Below are 15,856 nucleotides of genomic sequence, written 5' to 3' on the forward strand. Positions count from 1 at the left end.
AGCCTCACAGCCTCACACAGCACCACCCTCAGCCTCACAGCCTCACACAGCACCACCCTCAGCCTCACAGCCTCACACAGCACCACCCTCAGCCTCACAGCCTCACACAGCACCACCCTCAGCCTCTCAGCCTCACACAGCACCACCCTCAGCCTCTCAGCCTCACACAGCACCACCCTCAGCCTCTCAGCCTCACACAGCACCACCCTCAGCCTCTCAGCCTCACACAGCACCACCCTCAGCCTCACAGCACCACACAGCACCACCCTCAGCCTCACAGCTTCACAGCCTCACACAGCACCACCCTCAGCCTCACAGCCTCACACAGCACCACACAGCACCACCCTCAGCCTCTCAGCACCCCGCGTCGTCACGAGTCCTCGCTGCCCGTGCGCTCTGGGCCGCCCTCGCCATGAAGTGGGGCAGCTACAAGTACCGATTCGTGCCTTGGATGTGGCTCAATATTCTCAAAAACCAGAGGCGAGTGCCGCAAGCACACAGCGCCATGGCTGCCTCCCTGCCACGTGCGAGGCTGTCACCCTGCCACGTGCGAGGCTGTCACCCTGCCACGTGCGAGGCTGTCACCCTGCCACGTGCGAGGCTGTCACCCTGCCACGTGCGAGGCTGTCACCCTGCCACGTGCGAGGCTGTCACCCTGCCACGTGCGAGGCTGTCACCCTGCCACGTGCGAGGCTGTCACCCTGCCACGTGCGAGGCTGTCACCCTGCCACGTGCGAGGCTGTCACCCTGCCACGTGCGAGGCTGTCACCCTGCCACGTGCGAGGCTGTCACCCTGCCACGTGCGAGGCTGTCTCCCTGCCACGTGCGAGGCTGTCACCCTGCCACGTGCGAGGCTGTCACCCTGCCACGTGCGAGGCTGCAACACGACTGGACTTGCGGCTAACGCGGCCGTAGGTCGCCTCCTCCTCCTCCTCATCGTGACCGCGAGCCAAGTCGTCGTCAGCTGCGGGATTCAGGATTTGCACCGTGACGTCACGTTTAAAATACATCGTCCCGAGTTTATTAATAACTCCTCTTCAACGTCACGGACTCGTAATGTATCTCTTTATTGGGTGTCTCCGTCCAAGTTAATAGAGACCCCATTCCAAGCGATATCTTATTCCCCAGGCGATGCAGTGTGTGCTGTGGCATCACCATCACCACCATCATCACCGTGTCGAGATCACCAGTCCGCGCCATCGCCTTCTGGGCCACTGGCACGGCTCTCATTGCCCCTTGACCCGCACCTGAGCACCCCCATGGGTCTCGTGCTCGCAGTGCACCTTCATCACCTTCATCACCTTCATCATCTTCATCACCTTCATCACCTTCATCATCTTCATCATCGTCATCATCTTCATCATCTTCATCACCTTCATCATCTTCAGGCAACTCGGAACGCGCCGCCTCCGCTCACTCGCGCCGGGAGGGGCCATAGACGAGCAGACAGGCGACATGCGGCGGCGGTGGTGGAGCCTGTGCCGACGTGTGGCCGGGCTCTGCGGGCATCACCATATCAAGGTTGTGTAGCCAATTAAAGAGTGTTAAGATGTGGGAGGAAACCCCACACGTGAGAGGGGGGCAACACCGGGTCCCATGCAGACCGAATAGGTGTCCAGCTCTGTCCACATTGTGGCTGTATGCCACCTCGTGGCGAGTCAGGAGTGATGGCTCCTTTGACGGCCACGGGAAGGGCGCTTGACAACATCTGAGTGCGATCCAGCAACCCTCGCTGCTGCTGCTGCTGCTGCCTCCTCGGTGCTGGACTACAGGCCACGTCAGGCCGACAGAGCCACCACCCCCACGTCCTCCACGACGCGGGTTTGACCCGACGTGTTCCCACCGCTTGTGAACAAGCGCCGCATCCGGGATCACGTTTGGCTCCTGGTCCCAGCGCCGTCGACTGCAGAGGTCCCAACCTCCCTGGCGGGCCCCGTCAGCCCCAGAAGCGTGTTCGCGGACCTCAGTGCACTGACGAGAAAGTGAATTTAAACTCTCAAGTTGCAGGATCTGCCCGAGTTCCGCGTCTACCGGTGGCCCACACAGCGCAAGCGGGGGACGCGCGTGTTCATTCACAGCGCTTGTTGCAAATAGACATACTACAGATACATGCACATATGATACGCTTCCTTATATTTGTGTGTTTTACACATCTCATCATCCACACGGCCTTCTGGGAGTGCATATTGTCAGAATCATTTGTGTAATACAAGCAACACTTCATTTTCATGGGGAGAGACAAATAATGGGGAGGCATATTGTCCATTCCTTAATTGTTACTTTTATTCTCCACAACGACGCATCATACTTAGTTCATGCTAAAACGGAATCCTAAATGTAACACGTAGGCTTTCGCGGCCGATATCAATCATAATTGATCATCGATGCTGCCTGTAACTACCAGCGAAATGTCGCGACCAGTTGTCAGGTGCGTGCGGACCGCTCCACACACCGGCCGTGCTGCTGGAGCAGTCGCACACTGGGCACGTTCGACTCACGTGACAACTTTATCTAGTGACTGGGTCGGCTGGAGGAGGGTTTACGACACATTTTACTGATACGATCTTACCCAAATTGTAATTACAAATCGACAATGCACCCTTGCTCTTTAGTGAACACGTGTGTGTGTGTGTGAGAGAGAACAGGACGCTGCGTGTGGTGTGTGCACGAGGTGACGGGGAGCAGCTGGGCCATGGCGAGGTGGCAGCACAGCTGCTATCACTTCTCCAGGCCCTGAATAGTACGTGCATAGCTCGGAATATTCCTTTACTAGCTTGTTTGCCCGTCCTCGGACGGAAGCTGTAATATTTACGAAAACATTGTCCGGAGTATAATTGTATATTGTATACATTTAATGGCAGTGAATCTTGCACGAAAGTGTGTCATCAAACACTTCACCGCATTTCGTTGTCGCAATGTATTAATGGCAGTGATTCTTGCCCAAAACTGTCATAAAAGCACTAGATATACTTCAATTTGTTCAAATTCACTGTTTTGATACTTTATTCTTTTCTGCTTTCGGTCGCTGGGGTTGAAATAAATTGGATTGCAATACAATATCTGGAAAATCACCGAGAAATGTCTGTTTTACCATAATGTAGAAGCATAAATTAGACTTACCTTTTGTCTCAAGTGCTGAAGAAATAAATAAAGACACCAAATCCATGTTGTTGCTGCGTAGAATTATTTATTAGATTCACTTTCAATAAAGAAACGTCAAACTTAAAGCGAATTTGCGAAAAAAATTCCGATCGACCTGCACGAGTGTAAAAATGCACCCGCTCGTGAATATTAATGACGGGGGGGGGGAGGGGCATGTGGAGTGACGTCACGCGCGTTACACACAGACATTTCTTGTCTCATTATAGTCGTAATTTACGGTACTCAGTTTCATACAATTGTCGTAATCATACCCCTTGTTTGCGCGAGTTGCTGGAGAGAGAGCCTCCGTGGTAAAGTATTGTCAAGCAACGCCCATGACCGAAACGTGTGTAGGAGGCTTTCATAAAGCAGTGGATTGACTAAGGGGTTTACTTTGACTTTTAGTTATTCGCACTACAGTGAATATTGCTATCGGATTGAGATCCAAACGAGGGAAAAAAGATGGAGTGTTTTTGGGACAAATATAATACCCAAATGCAGCGCCCCATGCTTCTTGGCTTACGTTTCAGTTTTTATTCAATTTATTTGGAATTGTCGTGAATGATGTTGAGCACTGCGTGCCGTGAGGAGAGAGTAAAGTGGCGTGGGCACTCTGTGTCGTCAGGGGAAGCGGGGCGGCCCGTGGACGTGATGCGCGCCTCTCTGGGCTTTGCCGTGGAGCGCGCTGCGAGCTCCGTTCCCGGAGCGGGTGCCGGAGTGTTCGTCACGAGAGGCGCCGTCCCCGCCCACGCGCTCGTCTGCCTCTACCCAGGTGCAAGGGCATTGACGCAACAACTTTTACATTTCACTATAATCTTTACGTTTTTTGTCCGAGCCAGCTTTCGTTGCTGAAATTGTTTAAATAAATGTTTTGTTTGCGTGCTGTTTTAAATGTATTCTGCAATGTGGGTGCATTTGCTCTACTTTCTACTTGGTTGTTTTTGTATTAATTTGTTGCTTCATTGATGTGCGTTGTCTAATTTTGAGTTCTGAGATGGTTACACGAAAATAAACGTAACTTACCACATTCAATGAATAAAAATTTTCATAATAATTTAACAACTTTGAATATTCATCATTACACTTCCCATGTTATGTATGTCACTTGACCACTTCTTCAGTGGGATTTCAAAACCATTTCGACCTGTTCACTTCCATATTCGCTAACAACTTAAGGTAGGATATATATCCCAAATGAATAGCTACAAAAGTAATTTATAATTATGTTTGTTTATCAGTATAATTTCATTTGGTTGAAAAATCCCATATTATTGCGGCCAAATGATGTGAAAATTGTCCCTGTGCATGACAGGCACAGTGTATCAGAAGTTTGAGCCGGTGCTGTTCCAATCGCTGGGCAACCCATTTATGTTCTGCTGCCTGGACGGCGTGCTGGTGGATGGCCGTGACCGCGGCCTCTCCCGGATCGTCTACAGGTGTCCAGCTGGCCCGTGCACCAGCGCGTGGCTAATCCTGGGATTAAGTTCCATGGCGCCAATTCACAGTGCTACACGGGCCTACAAAGTGCCACCCTCTCACGAGGGGTGGTGCACTTACCACTATTAAATACGGGTCATGTGAAGCTCACCATAACCAACAATATATTATACTCTTTGGTTCTTTCGGTAAAGTCATGTAGAGAGAAAATAAATAATAGATCACGACGTTTCGATCGCAACACATGCAATCGTCTTCAAGTGAAAAAATACAGCAGGGGGACTGCTGAGGCAGGAAGAAATGTAGCGAGAGAGCTGCTGCAGTCAAAGGTTTTACTGTATACGTTTGAGGTGGGTACAACCCAAGAGTAATTGGGCGGGGCTAGAGATGGAATTTGCAAGTAAATGTAAAATCGCAGAGCGAGGCAAACCTCAGCTAATCAGAGGGGGGAGAGAGGGGAGGGGCTGTCGTAACCGGCGATAGGGTGGGGGGTGACATTCAAAGAAGAACAGGGCGAGAGAAAAAAAACCAGATCAAACTTAGCAAACTTAGAAATGTAATGCAACTCAGAGAGTCGCCAACACAACAGTTAACACTTTACCTGGTTGATCAACGTCTTTCCAAAGATTGATAAATTTGCATCCATCTTCTCGGTTGAAGTCACGTCTGAGTTGTGTGGAAAACCTCCACGTAGAGGCGGATCAATCTTGACTTGAAGCTTCCGTGACTCAGGAATTCATACTCTTTGGTTCTTTCGTTAAAGTCACGTAGATAGAAAAATAAATAATAGATCACGACGTTTCGATCGCAACACAAGCACTCGTCTTCAGGCCGACTCTCCGAGTTGCGTGACATTTTTAAGTGTGAACTTTTTTTTCTCCTCTCTCACCTTGTTCCCTCTGAATTTCACCCCCAACCCCCTCCCCCCTCTGCTTAGCCGAGGTATGCCTCGCTCTGCGATCTTACATTTACTCGCAAATTCCATCTCTAGCCCCGCCCACTTACCCTTGGGTTGTACCCATCTCAAACGTAAAACACATTCCTGCAGAGGGAGCTGGTAGGAACGTTGGGTTGTTCGGTCAATGGCCAGGGTCAACGGCGGCGCAGTGTATTCTGCAAATATGCCCGACTGTGAGGGCGGGCACAAGCCGGCGTGAGTAGGTTAAACGTTGAGTTTTATAAGGGCACCATGGGGTGACCAGCACCACCCTCCCCACCCAGCCCCTCCCCACCCTCCCCTCTCCACCCAGCCCCACCCCTCCCATTTTTGGATGGACGACGGACGGACACAATAATCCCGTGGGCTGGCGTAACCAGGAGGTTCCTACCAGTATAACCTTTGTCTGCAGCAGCTCTCTCGCTACATTTCTTCTTGTCTCAGCAGTCCGCCTGCGGTATTTTTAAATCCTTTATATTAAGTTCACTTGCTTGCGCACTTACGACCGTGCAAATCTTTCGGTCGTTTTTTAACCCACTTCCCGTGATCCAATCGAGCTGACATTTTGCACACAGACTCGTTGTGCGTGACAATTTATTTTCGTGAAAAATGTTTCCATAACTTTACACTTTTTAGGAGAAAAAAAATTATATTTAATTACCAATTGCTTAATGGTGGCAGGCAATCATCTGACCCATAGGGGCAGCCATCTCAAGCCAGATGACGAGAGGACTCTAGCCGCGCATATAAAGGATTTATAGTGAAAAACTTTGTTTTTACGGGTTATTTTTTTCACCTGAAGACGATCGCTTGTATTGCGATCTAAACGTCGTGATCTACTATTTATTTTTCTATCTACATGACTTCACCGAAAGAACAGTCACGAAAGCTTCAAATCAAGATTCAACAATATATTGGTTTCATAAATTATCATTGGGTACTGTTGTGTCTGTGGCCGTGTGGTGCTGTGTAACGAGAAGTGGAGCGGTGAGCGCACATGGTTACAAACCTGGCGACCTGAGTTCAATTGCTGCTCACTGCCAACACCAGTGACGATAAGCTGAACCAATCCTGGACCTCTCCGAGGTCGACAGGTGTGGTGCTGGCCATACTTGTCCCAACTATGCCGTGCTGGCCTTCTTTCATAACTGCTCACGAACACAAATTGCCCCAACAGTAATTCAGGTTATAGGGGGATCATTGTGTAATGCTGGGACCTCGCTAACAGCACTTCCCCTAACGACATGTGTAGACTATATGGGGGATCTTTGTACGTGTCTTTGCAATGCTGGGTGTGTGTGTGTGGTGCTGTGTGTGTAGGTCTTGTAGTGGGCGGGACAGGCTGGGGCCACACGCCCTGAGTGATGTCACGTGGCTCACTCCCCAGCCCATAAATCCACTCAGCATTGGCCAGTACATCAACAACTGCTCAAATGGTATCTATTGCAAGTGCCCCCATACAGTTCACCAACCACGTACTGTACTTGGTTTTATTTAGAACAGCAATTTAGCAAGTAAACTATACGTCTTGCCTCTACATGATGGGGAGGCAAGGCCACATCCACTCAGACCTCTTGCACTGCCAGTCTTATATGTGCTGCCTGTCTTATCTGTGCTGTCACACCTCTCCCATTGTGTCACTGGACTTTAATTTTAAAAGCAGATTTGTGGGTGTTTTTGTTCACATCTGGCAGAAAAGGAAGCGAATGTGTGCTACCAGGAGTTTGATGTGCCTCCAGCATTTCCCTTGAACCTGCGCCGGTTCCTTCCCAACGTGCCCTACAGCCACGACATCGAGAGGTAAATGCCTAATGACCACACGTGCCAGTGAGTGAGTACACGTCGCTAATTGCTGGGCAACACGTGCATGACGATTAACAAGTGTACGGCTGCTGTCTATTGGACCTTTACACCCGTATTGCGAGCCATCAAGGCCGGTAACTCGTGTGTGTAGTTTGCAAACTCTTACATGTGCTTGTCCTGTTGTTTTTTTAACAGGCCTCTGCGTTGTGTAGTATTGGTGTCCCTACGAAAGATCCTTTCCGGAGAAGAACTTTTCTCCAACTACTACACCCTAGTTCAGTGAATACCCACAGTGATGCTCAGGTCGTTTATCTCACAACTTCCCACATCAGCGTCCTCCAAGGCTTAATCTTGGAAAGTGGTAAGGGAAGGGGAGCCACATTTCCTTCAGGGCTGCGGGTATTAAACTACCCTTAAAAAGACGAGTAAATGAATAACTGCGGCTCAACACTTGACTGCACCAGCGGAAGAGAAGACAATGGGACAAAGATACGAGTGGGCTGTAAGATTAGAATCCAGATGCTTTCTCTTGCTCCACCATTGCTGGCCATGGACTGTTCCTGCATCAACACAAACGCTCTCTCGCGAGCTAAAGAGCACGAGTCCCTGAAATATATTTGTTCAAAACAGCCATAAAATTGTGCATGTTAATTTGTGTTGCCATACTTAAAAGTTCAAGGAACCTCATGAACTACATTAATTTAAACTCATTTTTAAGGGACAATGTACCCCTGAAACATGCATGTCGCCAAGTTTGAAAGTCCATGGCATTTGCAATACAATTTTTACTTTTCTGATGTAAACTTGTGTTTTGAATTACTTCACACGAGCCACTGAAGCCTACACATTTTGTTAGGAAATGCCACATATCCACCCTGATTTGGGGGATGCAATCCCATACATTTAAAATTATTACACATGCGTGTTGCACACGTAGAAGGGTATAATAAGAGTTCGTCCATAATGTATCCATTTAAGTTTGCATCCACGAGGATTTGTAAGCCTGGTAAGCTTGGGTGGTGAAATGGCCCAGTGGTACTGTAAACATACGAGCAGCCTGCTTCAGTTGGCGTTGAAGATCCTTGGAGGTCATTCACAAGAATAGGCCATTGTGTACGAGCATCATTGTCCATATTCAACAATGTGAAAAATGACACGCAAACTACTTGGTTGGAAATATACATAGCAATCATTGCCTCTGCTGTGAACACTTGTCAGGACCCTCATGAAGGAGTCATGAGACTCGGGGTTTCCTGGGTAAAAATCACAACAATAACCTGCATCGTGTAATTTAAGTGGTCTTGGAAAAAGATCAGCATCACTTTTGAATTAACAATTATGGTAGCCTGCATCTGTTATACAGCAGGTAGGCTGTCCTGTACAATTAGCATCCTGCATCCACTCCCCTGACCATATTGCAGTCATTCCAAGTTGTGCACTTTGTATGTGGCCCAATGGCATGCATGCCATATGATGTTTCTTGAATGTTTGGCTGCTAGAACAGCGCCAATTTCCTTTGCTGTCCAGCCCCTCGTGTGTGCAGAAACCCAACTGCAGACCATTAATTAGCCCATAAGCTAAGAGTTGGAGCAGCGCAGACAGAGGCCACTCCCAGAGGTCGGCGCATGGGCACTACAGTTATGCAGCCATGGGAAATCCACAGCACAAGCAGTCGCAAACTATTTATACCAACAGCGGAGCAGTCGACCAGGTAGCAGACAACCAGCAGGGACGCAACATTGCCAGAGAATACCAGGATGAAGGATACATCCAGTAAGTTGCAGAAATGGCAGAAAGTATACATCAACAGTAAATAATGGAACAGCCAACAAATACGAATATAAGATGTATTGGGTAGAAGTTTGCAAGTGGGTTACACTCCGGAAATTAAATAAAATCTAGTTGTGAAGAGACGTGCAATGTCCGTCCCTCAACATTTCACTTGTATGTATGCTGAACTTCTTTCGCACTGTACATAGCCAACAACAATAATCGGTGCGGGACTTGTTGTAACCTTTATGCATGGAAAAATCGGGAATTTAATTGTAGTTTTTCTTTACCACTCTTGTCTTGCATTTGAAACCAGAAGTAGGCCTCACAGGCTGTATATTGCACGTTCTACAAACTGATGCATGCACAAGACGGTGGGTGATCCATCAGTCACCGAGAAGATGTCATTACATACAATATACACTTTAAATGAGATGCACTCAGATGTGCTTCACTGTTCCGAAGCGGTTGGCGAGAAACTGAGAGAAATGCGACACCAAATGTTCATGGTTTTGAGCAATGATCGTCTCGTGACTACCCCCATTCTACTTATGGAACGAAGTGTGGGGAAGGGTAAATGGAGTGGGGGGGGGGGCAGATGTGGGGGGGGTGCAGAGGTGGAGCTGTGCGAGGAGCAAACCTGCCCGGATCATGGCACGGGAGAGTGTACACGAGTGTCTTCACACAGGGACAGAGAAGTGATGAAGGCAAACAAACATATAGACACACACACAGAGGCACAGAGGGCAGGCAGATAGACAGATACACAGCCATAGGTACACACACGGGTAAAGGGATGGACATAGAGACGGAGAGAATACATACATAGAACGCATAGAGACATCAGGCAACTGAAGGGGAAGGGGCAGGGTGATTTGGTTGATTGGCAGGGTGTGTGGTGAGGAGTGGTCGTGTGGCGATTGTAGCAGGGTGTGGTGGAAGATATGTGCTGGAGGTGTGGGCTGGATTGGTCAGTTCATGAAGTAAATTCACATTACAATTCGACTTTGATTTTTGGATCTGGCAAATGAGCTAATTGAGGCATTTGCCAGGATATTCCAAAAGTAATATTCGATGCCTACCAGTGTATCTTCTAGCTACTGGCACAGTAGAAAAGTATTTCCCACAGTACCATTACAAATCAGCCAGAGCCATACACCTCTGCTGCTGCTGCTGCTGCCACATCTGCCTTTGCCATTTGGCCACCCATCTGCAGGGAGTTGGGATCAACTGGGAGGAACTCCCACTTGTTGTGACCGTTTCCTACATCGCCCGAGTGAAGAGAAAATCGAATGTACACACATTGAGCCCAGTCACCACAGGCAACTTTAAAAAAACCGATGCCATCACTTCATGGCAAACGAATAAACTAGACCTTTAAAATACACAACACATCTTAAATCCTGCACCACTGCCACTTTATAGTGTTCATTTTATGTTTTTTATTTGTTTTCTAGTTTTAAATCAAATAATTCCACTACATATATATGCTTATATATTTAGCATTCTGATCACAAAATCAAATGCTGGTATACAAAAAAACATTAAGAAAAGCTAGGTCTGTTGGTACATAACCACACAAACACATCTATTTGCTGGAGAACCGAGGACGAGGTGTAGGACGGTCAGGGAGGGGCCCCGGGCCATGGACAGCAGCTGCGGAGCCCTCAGTGTGGGGGGAGTCTCTCTCACACATTCCCCATGCCAGACACCTCGGACGTTAGCCTGCAACAATAATTCAGAGCAGACACTTCAGGCAACACACTTGACACAATTCATAGTCTTGGTTCTTTCGGTAAAGTCACGTAGATAGAAAACCAAAAATGTAAAAAAGCAAAAAACCCACGACGTTTCGATCACAACACAAGCGGTCTTCTTCAGGTGGAAAGAAAAGGAACCAACAATATTAATTCTTGCAGTCACGAAAGTTAAGTCTAAACTTGACACAATGTCCAAGCTGGAAAAAGTGATTATACAGTTCTTCAAAACATAAGTGCATTGCAGGCTAGGATGGTTTTAGTTGTTTTAATGTATCCTGTTTCATCAAGTAAGAACTCAAGAGACCATTTGCATATGACAAGGGTCACCAAAATTATGTAATAAACAAAAGTACAACAATGACAAATATATATCAGAGCCAAACATCCGGAAATTAGAGCAGAGCAACAAAAATAATCAAGGTCAAAAACATTTCCTATTAAACACCAAAGTAAAAGTGAGCTAGAGAAACATGAACATAGACTGAAGGCGAATATTGTGCTATTATATAAACAGCTCTATCACCAATGACTACAAAAACGTAACCATGCTTTTCAAATGGTCAGTTTGAACGTGTTTGGAAATCCGTCATCTGCAGATTGTGATCAGGTTATTAAGCAAAGTTGTACTTCCCTTTACAAAATTTGTATTGCCCTGGTGTCAAACATGTCCAGAAATCAAATAGCTGTGTGCATGAAGCACCTCTAGTATAATTGACAGAAAAATCGGAGTTGCATTTATATCAGAATTTTCCAAATCTGTCATTTTGTTACTGCAGGGTATTACAATGAAGATGAATATTGGACGAAATGTGCACATTTTAATAAAGTGATTTCTTATTTAAAATCAGTGTACAGTTTTCAGTCATGACAATTGTTACCTGATGTAAATGCGTACATTGCACTGTTGAGTCATTTTACTATTTTGCTCAAATGTACGCGTAATTTGTGAGTTGTTTATGCAAAAACGTACATTTGAAATATCAATTATATTTATTTGCTGATTTATTTTTAGTAAAAAAAACGTCATGTTGGTTCATATTCACATAATTGATGTCCCAATATCTCATGAAAAAAAATCCAAATTCTTAAGTCAATGCTCATGAGTGATTTTAATCTTAATCTCAGCACTCCCTCTATTGCTTCCATCCCCTTTCTCTTTGTCACTCCTTCCACGACTCATTCCTCTGGTAATATTCTTGGCCTCATTTTCACCTCCGTTTTTAAGCATCCCCCCCCTGATCCCCCCTTCCTTTCCCTCACCAACTCTCTCCACCCCTATCCCCCTGCCCATCCAATCCTCCGTCAATCTCCACTCTACCTCTCAACAAGTTATTTAATCTCCAGCATTTCCTCTCTCCTACCTGCTATATCTGATTTCAGCTTCCTTCATCCTAATTCAGCATCCACTACCCTCTCTAATGCACTCCTTCCTCAACTCCCTGGCTCCCCCCCTTCGCGTTCGGTCCCCTTCACGCAAGCCTCAACTCTGGATCAATCCCCTCCTCCAGTCAAAACGAATCCCTCTTGCACAAAGCTGAAAAGGTTTCACAAATCGTCTCCCTCAACCAACAACCTGACTTCATGTCATTCCACTTCTTATCCGACTTGGACAAAGCAAAGATTATTTTCTGGCCCTCATCTCCTCTGTTGCCCCTCATCCCCGTCAACTCTTTTCAACTCCCAACAATCTCCTCCACAACTCTCCTCCAGTTATCTCTATCTTGTCCCTTCTACCAAAGATTTTGCTAACTTTTTGACATCTAAAATAGACTCCATCTGTACCTCCTTTCCTTCTCCATTTCTCACGGTCAATCTTTTTCCACACATGCACCTCAATCCGACTTTACTTTCTCATCCTTTACTTCAACATCTCCACCCTACTTCCTATCCACTTGACCTTCTTATCTCCTCCTTCATACCCCATCTCCTCCCTCTGATTCTCCCCTACCTTGTTTGCCTATTCAATTCCTCCCTTATCTTCTCCCTTTCTTCTTTAACTACTTGAACGCCTGATCCGCTCATGCCTCAATCAGTACATTTTCTCTCACTCTTTATTACCCACAATTCCAATCCGGGTTCCGTCCCTTCAATTCCACTGAAACAGCCCTACTCGCAGTACAGAAATATTTGTCGAACTCTGTGCACGCCGGTCTTTCTTCGTTTTCATTCGAATCGACCTTACTGCAACCTTAAATGCAGTTGACCATCCTACTCGACCCTTTCCTCTCTCGGAATCTCAGGTATCCCTCTTTCCTGGTTTCAGTCTTATCGCTCCTCAAGCACCTCAGCAGTCTCATCCAACCACGTCACTTCTCCCCCATCCCCTGTCACTGTCCCCAAGGTTGTCACCTACTTCTTTCTCTCGACATCTCTCCTCTCGAATCCCTCATCTCATTGTTCAACCTTCCTCATCATTTCTTTGCCGACGACACTCAAATGTTCTTCTTCTTCTTCTCCTCTTTCATGGCTGACCTTGCTTCTCACATTTCCAGCTGCCTGATCGCCATCCAATCTTGGATGTCCCAGGACTTTCTTCCTATCAATCCTTCCAAAACCCAAATTATTTTCTTCCCTGCTTCACATTCCCCTCCTCTCTGCCCTATATTTCTCCCCTTTCTATTTTACCCTCGGCTCATCTGCCCATAATCTTGGCATCATCTTTGACTCCTCTCTCTCTCTCTGACCACATATCTGCCACGACCCATTCCTGTCACTTTCACCTCTTCAACATTTTTAAAGTCGGCCCCCTCTGATCAACAAAAAGTACTCCCTCATCTTCACTCAACTCGATTACTGCAACTCTCTCATGCTCAGTCTTTGCAAATGCAAACTGCCGCTGCCTGGATCATCTTCAATCTCCCCTACCACTCTCACACCTCACTTCTCATCCAGCAACAATGGCTTCCAATCCATTATCGGTGCCTTTCAAATTCCTCACCCTAGTTTACAAATCTGGCTATGATCTCGCCCCAACGTAACTTGCTTCCCTCATCTCATTCTACGCTCCTTCTCGCCCTCTGCCTGATGTTCACAATCCCACCTGTCTCTGCATGTTCCCCTTCCTCTTTGTGCCCAATCACCATTCCGTTTTCTCTGACTTCTGGCCTCCTTACACTGGAAAAAGTTGCCCTACACGCCAAACAATCCGCTTCACTCTCCACTTTTCATTCTTCCCACCTCCTTTTCCCCATCACTGACTCCATCCCTCTTCCCAACTTCCTTACCCATTCACACTCGCTCATCAGTAACCACTCATCGTCACTTTCATCATTGCTTATTTCACACATCATTGTCCACCATGTACTACCATCCTTCTCATCAACTCATCTCATCACACTATTCTGCTGTACAAATAGCAAATTCTTTGTTCAGCGCATTGATCAAGGCACTATATAAATTAAACTAAGATGTTTTGTTGAAAAGAATGCAACACATTAATTAATAACATCGTGGTCTTGAATATAAACATAAATGGGCAATGGCACTTCATAGCATATACATTTTTTTAAATTTGTTATGAAATAGTAATTTCTTGGTTTTATAATCCAGATAACTGACGCCATGGAAAAAGCATGAATGTAAATTCGCAAAGTTTCAAATATCAGTCAGGAGTCACACTTCTTTAACAGTTCAGATTTGTGGCTCTCAGTCGTTGTCACAACATAATTGAAAAAAATTCTCAACCTATTCAAATAAAAAGACCAGTTGTTCACACTTGGTAACTGACAGGGTAGTGTAGGAATCTTGGTTCTGAGGATGATTGTCAGTCATATTACAGATGTCTCAACATAAACTCTGAATACTTTAGAAAATTTCAAGAGTTAATAAGATTTGAACATTTAAATCTGAAGCCTGTCTTTAATAACAGGCCACAAGCATGTATAGTCTTTGATTGTTCACATGAAAGCAAGGTCAATTTGAGCCCATGCCAGTCCTGGGGATTATAGTATCCCATACTTATAGTATCTTTTATCAGTTTGTTGGCATTCTGTTAGTCTGGAAAACCCAAATGAGTCACAATATTACACTGCCAAGTGCAACAGCTATTGTTTTCTGGTGGGTTTCCAAGAGGGATATTCTCATGAGGACCTACAAAGGGTTATTCTGACATGAAAGCATAACCCACAGCACTTCCTGTCCAGGACTACACTGCTGTCGTGTTTCAGCGGAGTAGCTTATCCGTGGTGACAACATTGTTGAACGCCTTGGCAGGAATATGTAATGTTTTATCCAAGTAAGCAAACAGACTGTTATCAACTGTGAGTCTCATCAGCAGGCTGTATCCTGTTAAGTGCTGTTGAATTGCTTTCCACAAACACAATTGTCTATTATTGAAGTGCAACAATAATTTTGAAAACTTGATACGTTGGGTAAGACGATAGTCAAAAGACAATGGTGAAAAATGCATGCTTAATCATCCTAAAACGTTGCATGAATTAATATTATTTACGGGAGTACAAATTATGTTAATCCTAAAGTACTGAATGAACCATTTGTGAATTTACACAGACATGGTACATGAAATTACAGATTAATTAAACTTTGCATACTGGTTCATGTTAAGACAACAGAATACTAGAACAGTGGTCTTACATTTTTAATCTTCTCATTATACAACAACCAAAGAAAATGCAGCTGCCAATTCCCATATGGGTGGCCATGCAAAAAAGCACAACAGAGTTTAGTTGTGCTTTAAATTACTGAGATGCAGTACCGGTAAGATTATGTACGAGACGTAAGTAATAAATGTACGTTTAAGCATATCACCAACACCCAAAGGAAAGTCTTGGTTTAAGGTTACAATGAAACATGCAACACACATGCCACTACCATACAGTATTTTCCTTAAGACGTAAAGCAACTCCAGCACATTAAAATAATTAATGACCTTTTTTTCAAAAATAATCAGAATATTTATTTATACTGGAAGAATCCGATAAACTATAAAGCTCTTTTTCACAGATGTCCAGATTAACTATGGGTGAGAATATGCTCTGCCCATTGCTAA

At 45.8% G+C, this 15,856-nt stretch overlaps 2 protein-coding genes across 2 annotated transcripts in view; one reads left to right on the forward strand and one right to left on the reverse strand.

Moving 5' to 3' along the window:
• Window positions 1–9,527, forward strand: SETD9 (SET domain containing 9). Its single transcript, XM_061554524.1, has 7 exons — window positions 1–480; window positions 2,646–2,740; window positions 3,767–3,913; window positions 4,454–4,577; window positions 6,836–6,951; window positions 7,210–7,315; window positions 7,514–9,527. Exons 1-7 carry the CDS (start codon window positions 413–415, stop codon window positions 7,599–7,601), a joined length of 744 nt encoding a protein of 247 aa, XP_061410508.1. The 5' UTR covers window positions 1–412; the 3' UTR covers window positions 7,602–9,527.
• The window catches only part of LOC133344541 (poly(rC)-binding protein 3-like), a 24,103-nt gene continuing 17,398 nt past the window's right edge, over window positions 9,152–15,856 (reverse strand). The window contains 1 exon segment of the mRNA XM_061554523.1: window positions 9,152–10,813. Within this exon segment, the coding sequence (XP_061410507.1) occupies window positions 10,777–10,813 (37 nt within the window). The 3' untranslated portion in view covers window positions 9,152–10,776.

The sequence above is a fragment of the Lethenteron reissneri genome, chromosome 20, assembly GCF_015708825.2.
Source record: "Lethenteron reissneri isolate LAM-NWPU_2019-01 chromosome 20, ASM1570882v1, whole genome shotgun sequence".
Taxonomy (NCBI): domain Eukaryota; kingdom Metazoa; phylum Chordata; class Hyperoartia; order Petromyzontiformes; family Petromyzontidae; genus Lethenteron; species Lethenteron reissneri.

Coding starts and splice junctions, on each gene's coding strand:
- SETD9 (XM_061554524.1), top strand. CDS start 413: ATGAAGTGGGGCAGCTACAAGTACCGATTCGTGCCTTGGATGTGGCTC. Junction 4,578..6,835: donor CTCTCCCGGATCGTCTACAG/GTGTCCAGCTGG, acceptor CTGTGTGTGTAG/GTCTTGTAGTGGGCGGGACA. Junction 6,952..7,209: donor CATCAACAACTGCTCAAATG/GTATCTATTGCA, acceptor CACATCTGGCAG/AAAAGGAAGCGAATGTGTGC.